The sequence below is a fragment of the Antrostomus carolinensis genome, unplaced genomic scaffold (assembly GCF_000700745.2).
Source record: "Antrostomus carolinensis isolate BGI_N321 unplaced genomic scaffold, ASM70074v2 scaffold47141, whole genome shotgun sequence".
NCBI lineage: Eukaryota > Metazoa > Chordata > Aves > Caprimulgiformes > Caprimulgidae > Antrostomus > Antrostomus carolinensis.
The window spans coordinates 2,289-8,788 of NW_010295754.1; the positions used below are offsets into that span (position 1 = coordinate 2,289).

Genomic DNA, 6,500 nt, shown 5'->3' on the forward strand with positions numbered 1-6,500 from the left:
AACCTTTTTGTTACTAGAAGTGGACTGACCACAAAACTTTCATTGAGAAGGCCTCGGGGAAACAGCTGGATCAAAGGCTGAAACGCCCTGATTTCCAGGGCTGGGGAGGTGGGGCTCCCATTGGGGCTGGGGTTCCGAGCAGCAGCTGCACCTCAGAGGTCTGAGCACTGTTCCTAGGCTGGAGCTTTGCCAGAGGCTTTAACAGAAGCAGGGTCAGGAGCTGAACTGGGAACCCTGCAGCGTGGGGACAGATCATTTCGTTTCCCAACGCACGACTGCCTTAGCAAAGAACCAGACAATCCTGTTAAGGCCTCACAGAAGCCTTGGGAGGGGGAAAAAAAAAAAAAAAAAAAAAAAAAAGACCTAGTGGCACTCAGAGCAAGATATTCTGCTTTTGTGCCCTTTAAACAAAACCATCCTATTATTACCTTTGCCCCCTTCCCAGGGAGCATGACAGTGAGAAACGGAGAACCTTTTGCTTTCTCCTCACCCAACCGGTCTGTCCCAGCAGCCTAATTCTCCATCTGGCTCACTGCTTCATGCCAGCCCTCCGGAGAGTTTGGTGGCTGAGGGGTAGACAAGTGTTCCAGCTCATAATGTCCATTCCTCGCAGCCGCCTCGCCACTCGGGTGACCCTTTTCCTCTGCCAGCTTTTTATTCTTCTTGCTCTCAATGATCTGCTGGAGCTGATGCCCAGCATAGTCTGGTTTGGCAGTGAGCACGGTAGTGGGCACGGTGAGCCCCAGGATTTCAGGGACCATGTAAGGCCGGAGCCAGCCCACCAGCGGGGTGCTGCCGGGGGTATAGTGGGTTTGCTTGTGATAGAAGAGAAGTCCATCAACCTGTAAAAACCAGAGAGAGTGAATGAAAGGGCAGAGCTGGAGGCTCTCGCTGGTGGATGACAGAGCGCCAGATGACAGCACAGCTCCCCATTTACAGGCCAAAACTACCAGCTGGATCATTTTTCTTCAAGCAGTGCAATAAATAGCGGAAGGGAAAGAAGAAACCTGCAGAGCTCCTGCCCTGAAAGATCACTGCAAGCCCAGCAACTGCTGGATGGCTTTTAGTCGTCAAACAATTCCAGCCTGATGTCGGCACAGAGCAGCACTTTTCCTCTCGTCCCATTCTCCAGAAAAGCCATCAGTTTCTGAATAAGGCCACTTTACTGGATTATGGTTATTTTAAATAATACATTTGGAGAGTAATTAGTCAGTGTGTGATGCCAAGGAGCCCCCATTCATAACGCTGCTACAGCTCTTTCAGCTGGCTTATGCAAAATACATTCTTCATGTTTCCCAAGAGAGAACTTCTCCGGCAATCAATGACAGTTAAGGGCACTCAGGACTTCGAAGGTTTAGGCCCCTAACTCTTGTGCTACAATACTGCAGCTGGCTGACATTTTCCCCGCTTCCCTGCCGTGCTCAGGGATTTTCACCCCTCTTTCTGCACTTCCCGGGGGTGCACTCCGCGAGGTTAGCTCCTGCTGTCAGGCTGACTAACTGGAGGTTGTGCTCCTCTTAGCTCAGCCTCACAAGCTCTTAAAAGGCCATTTGTCTATGAATAAGAGTGGCTGAACAGGCAGAAGAGATGAGAAAAAGAGCCCACATCGGGCTGAATTGCTCCCAGGCCCCTCCCCAAGCCTATAGCCCCTAGAATATATACAGCACCTATCTCAGCAGTGAGCCGAGGCATGGGTGAGCCACGCAGATCAAGGCAATATCTGCTGTCAGGCTGAGCAAGGAACAGCACATGTCCATCTGTGCTTCATGCATGCAGTGAGGGTAGAGCTTCTTGCACTACTCTGCCCATAATTTTCAGTCCCTGCTAAGATGTTGCAAAATAATCCCAGAAAAAGGGGGATTCCTGTGCAAAGAAAACATAAAACCAGAACAGTAAACAGCATGATGAGCTCTGGGTATCTAAAGTACAAAGCTTCTCCCTCCCCCTGCCTCCCGGGAAGAGCCAGATTCTGCGGCACCCCAGCACCACACCTGCACATCCAGCCCATTCCTGTGGGTGCACGGCACTTGGTGAGCAACGGGGATTCTCTGGCACCCACGGGAATGTTTTGGTAAAGATCAGAGCCTGGAAAGGCTTCAAGCCCACTCCAAAGATCTTCCCCAAGCTGGAGAATTCAAAGGACTTCAGCCTGGTGGAGAGTTAGGTCACACTCTTACTTCCCCCAATTTCTCTTAAATTACTGCAACTCCCATATTCCTTCCAGTTTGTTTAATTTGTTGGCTGGGTCCCTACCCTGAGTCACCACACTGACACCAGCCACATCAGAACAAGGGCTGACACTGTCCCTAAATGACTGAACTCGATGAGAAACTGGCTAGCAGGATTTCACATTTTACAGCCATGCTTTTCAGATTTTACCCATCCCCTCACACCAGGGTTTCTCAGAGACTTTGGCTCTCCCTGCATTTGTGGAAATCTGAAAGTTGTTTTACTGAGACCTGGGAGAAGGACAGGAGCTCTTAAAATCCACTCCAAAAACCACTTCAAATTCAGTACTAGTCAACTGATCCAAAGTCCACTGAATTCAGTGGAAAAAAAATTTCCACTGAATATAGCGGATCAGGTTCCTCGTTCTGAGGTTACAGATTAACTCTGAAGACCCAGATCTGAAAGCACTGACCACATGTGCTTGCCACCACACGCGCAAAATCCTTTCAAGGATCACAGGATGCTGGGCTCAGGCACGAGGAGACCTTTATTCTATACTGCGCTATCTATAGCAAGGCTGTACGTGGCCGCCTGCAAAATTTCTTTCCGTATGTGCTGTGGTGGAAGCTATTTACGGGGATTTCTTTGGCTCCCTCTTGTGGCACATCCCTGAGAGACCCACAGCTCCTTTCGTTCCTGAAGCAGCACCAGGGTTTCTGTGGGGTTACTGGCTGCCTTTGAGCCAAGCCACAGCATATTTCACTTGTTGGGGTCACACCTCGATACACCAACCAGAGAACCTGGGGGGAAAATCACAGCTGGATTACAAGAGAGCCTGATCATCTCCATCTCCCTCCCCCGGCATTTCGCAACCGTCTCCTTCAGAGGCCTAAACATTTCTGCTCTGACCGCAGTGGGGCAATACTCCTCAGCCTTTTCTCATGGGAGCAGATGCCTCAGGAAGGAATGAAGCTTTCTTCAGCAAAAACGGGAATGACTGTTTCCACAGAGGCACTTAGAGCATTTGTAATTGAGCAAATCAGCTGCAGGAAACCTGGGATGCCTTCTCCACATTCCCCATCCCTGTTTAGAGCCAGGTCTGGCAAAACCAGCAAGGGGCTGGGACTTTCCGACTGTCTCCAAGGTCTGTCCTGGCTTTGACAATGCAGAAGGCAAAGTCAGCCCTGACAGCCAAATTAGCATCCCTTAAATTTAAACCTACACTGACTTTAATCATCAACTTGGGCCAGGAGAGAGCAAGAGACACGGTCAAATCCACATGGCTTTTGGCTTAGCAGGACAAGCAAGGCCTGCAGAAGCTGTTCCTGATCTAGGGCTGAGACTGGGCACTCCACAGGAACTGCTGCGGCCACTGGAGGAGCTTCTGGCTCCCAGATGTTTGTCACTAATGCTGTACCGGAGTGCCATCGCCTCCTCCACCCTCTTCAGTGCCAAGGTAGCCAGGATAGCCACCAAAAGCAGCCTCAGCTCTTTCAGAAATGTTTCTGACAGGCCGCTTGCAGCCACACAGAGCTGAACCAAGCAGCAGTCCTACTTTTCTCCCACAGGTCAGCAGAGAGGCCTGAACAGCACAACAGCACCAACTTCTACAGCTGCTGAAGCAAATGCAGGTGTTCTGTTCAGCTGCTCTCACTGGGGCAATGGCCACCGCAGAGAGAGCCAAGAGCAGCAGGAGCCATAGGCAGGAAGCTGCTGGTTCTGTACCGAAACAAAAAGCAGAGCTCACGCTGTCCCCTCCACAAGATCCAAGAGTAGTAGCAGGAGGACAGACTCATCTGAAGCCCTCCAAGCCATTTCTGCTACAGCCATCTGCCCCCAGCTCCAGTATGTCTCAGGCACATGTTGCTAACAACCCAAACCCCTCAGAAACCATCGGGAGCTTACCACCACCCTTCTCTCTCTCCTCCCCACAAGACTGGCTGCCTTCCACATAGACAGATGGAAGTAGCTAGACTAAGGAAACACAGAGCCTGTGACAGAGGTCAGAGAAAGACACCACTCTGCCCACCTCACAGACCTCTTGAGAAACACCACCTCATAAGGGAGCACACTGCAGAGATCCTCATGCCATGAGCCCACCTGGGGCAGTACCAGCTTTGGCCCAAAAAAAGTCACCTGTCCATCATGCCGCCACATGAACATGAGCTATGCTGCTTCTAGAAGCAGTCTGGGTGTTGACATCAACCCCCTCCTCCCCAAGGCTCTTTCAGAAGACAGTCAACAGCAGTAAAGAGAGCCCAAACACAGGGAATGCTACAGTTTAACTCTTGCTAATGAATTTGGTTGGACAAACCAACCTGGTAACAGATGGGCCACGTGCAAAAAAGGCATCCAGCCCCTACACAAGGAAAACAACAGCACAGCTCAGCAAGCTTCCTGCAGGCCTCGGGAGAGCAGAGCTCCCAAGCAAAGGGGACGGAGCTCGCTCCCAGCACTGGCAGATGTGCAGCATGGCTGTCTCCAAAGCTGAGGTCCAGGCCCCCCCCTGCATGTTCTCACCTCGAAGGGGAAGTCCATAGCCAGCACCTTACACAGGCTGTCCGAGGAGCAGGGGAAGTTCTGCAGGCCCACAAATTTGAACTGAAAGAGTAAGAGAGGATTAGAAGAGACAACTGCATGACCTAAAGCTGAACAAGTCACTGAATTGAGCACTGGTGTGGAAGCAGCTAAGAAGGAAGGAATTCCCCCAGTGCAAGTGCCAACATGAGAGAGACAGGGTGAGGGACAGGCATCAAAGTAACCAGAGATGAGACCACATCACTCAACTGCTGGTTTTCCTGTCATATTGGGGTATTGGGGGCCCAAAAGCACAAATAGGCTCAAAAGAGAATTTGAGGCCAGTTCCCAAAAGGCAGGTCCTCTGGTGGCCATCAACTCAGTGGTTTAGGTACAACCACTGGCTGACAAAGTCAGAGGGAACATGACAGGTATCCCCAATTCCTTACTCTTTCCACAGCACCTGGTCTCTGTGATTACTACGGTTTACTGGGACGGACAGACCTGATACGATTTAGAAGAGCAATTCCTAAGCAAAGCCCAGGTCTGGATATAAAACAACAGGACCAAGCTGTCCATCAGTGCCAATCATATCCTGCTAGAGTAACTGGGAGCGCTTACATGAAAACCTACAGAAATCATCCTAGCCACGGGAAAGGACAGGGGTGGGAACTGTCTTTAGAGAGAACCCCCCACATCGCTCCAGTAACGCTGTATAGAGCGCGTACATTCCTACAACCTCCCAAATCTCATCCCAGTTAACAAGAAGACCACAATGCCCAGACAGCATGACATCTAGAGTATCCAGAATGATCTATTTCAGGTATTTTATCATCCCAGTTCCAACTGATCCCCTCTCTGTCATTTTACAAGGGATAGGGATGGCACAGACTCAGCACCCAGCTCCCACATGCTCCCAATGTATTTTTTTACAAGCATCTAAGAATGCAGGAAGAACTTTTCAGGAGAGCTGACCCTGAGATGCTCTTTTAACCAAAATAGAAAATGATGGCCTCTGGGCAGGATGCAAAGCAGACAGATGTCTGCTCCAGGCTGCTGGCTCAGCCAAGCAAATCTTTCCACCCAGGAAATGAAAGCTGAAACAACCCCCGCTTCGTTAGGTAGCTGTCTTCTGGATATTCCCGTTGGGAGTCACAACAGGATGTTCTTCAAACACAGATACCTTCACTGCTGGCAGAGGAGCCATTAGCCCCGTTTATGAGAGATCCGCTCGGCTCAGCTGTGTCCGAGCACAGGCGGGGGCTGCACAGCCATCAGGTTCCACTTTGCAAACTGTGCTCCGTAAGCCAGGCTGCCACATCTCTAAAGTCCATCCCCAAAAATCACTTCCCAGCTGCTGTGGTTTCTAGGTCTGACCTCCATGTGTAAGTCTTCAAAGGAAGACGTTTTATCCTCGCTCAGCAGGGATTTTGGGTGGCGACTGTGCACCCATCCCGACAACTTTAATGATGAGTTTAAGCAGGAGGCCAAAGCTTATGAGCCTTTCCACTTGCCTTGTGAGCCCACAAGGCTATGCAAGAATAAATCCCATTGTAGTCAGGCTGCCGACCAACGCTGCCCCTGTAAAAACCACACTGGCTTTCCATTCCGTTTCAAGGGAAAGCTAAAAACAGCATGGAAGTTAGCTGATACTCTGCAGCCTGATCTCCCTCAGCACTTTGGCTGGGGAAAAAAGAAACCCACACTCATTTACAATACTCAGTGGTTCTATTTACATCCTGAACACGGCATCCCATTTCATCAGAAGAACACTTTGAAGCCTGATCTGTGAGGGGAAAAAAAAAAAAAAAAAA

The 6,500-nt window shown here is 50.3% G+C and overlaps 1 protein-coding gene across 1 annotated transcript in view; it reads right to left on the bottom strand.

The window, feature by feature from the left end:
- Nucleotides 1-354: 354 nt before the first annotated feature.
- Nucleotides 355-6,500, bottom strand: part of SNUPN (snurportin 1) — a gene marked incomplete at its 5' end in the record, with an annotated part of 8,655 nt that continues 2,509 nt past the window's right edge. The window contains 2 exons of the mRNA XM_010178066.2: nucleotides 355-842; nucleotides 4,690-4,770. Of these exons, the coding sequence (XP_010176368.1) occupies nucleotides 513-842; nucleotides 4,690-4,770 (411 nt within the window). The remainder of the gene's footprint in view (nucleotides 843-4,689; nucleotides 4,771-6,500) is intronic.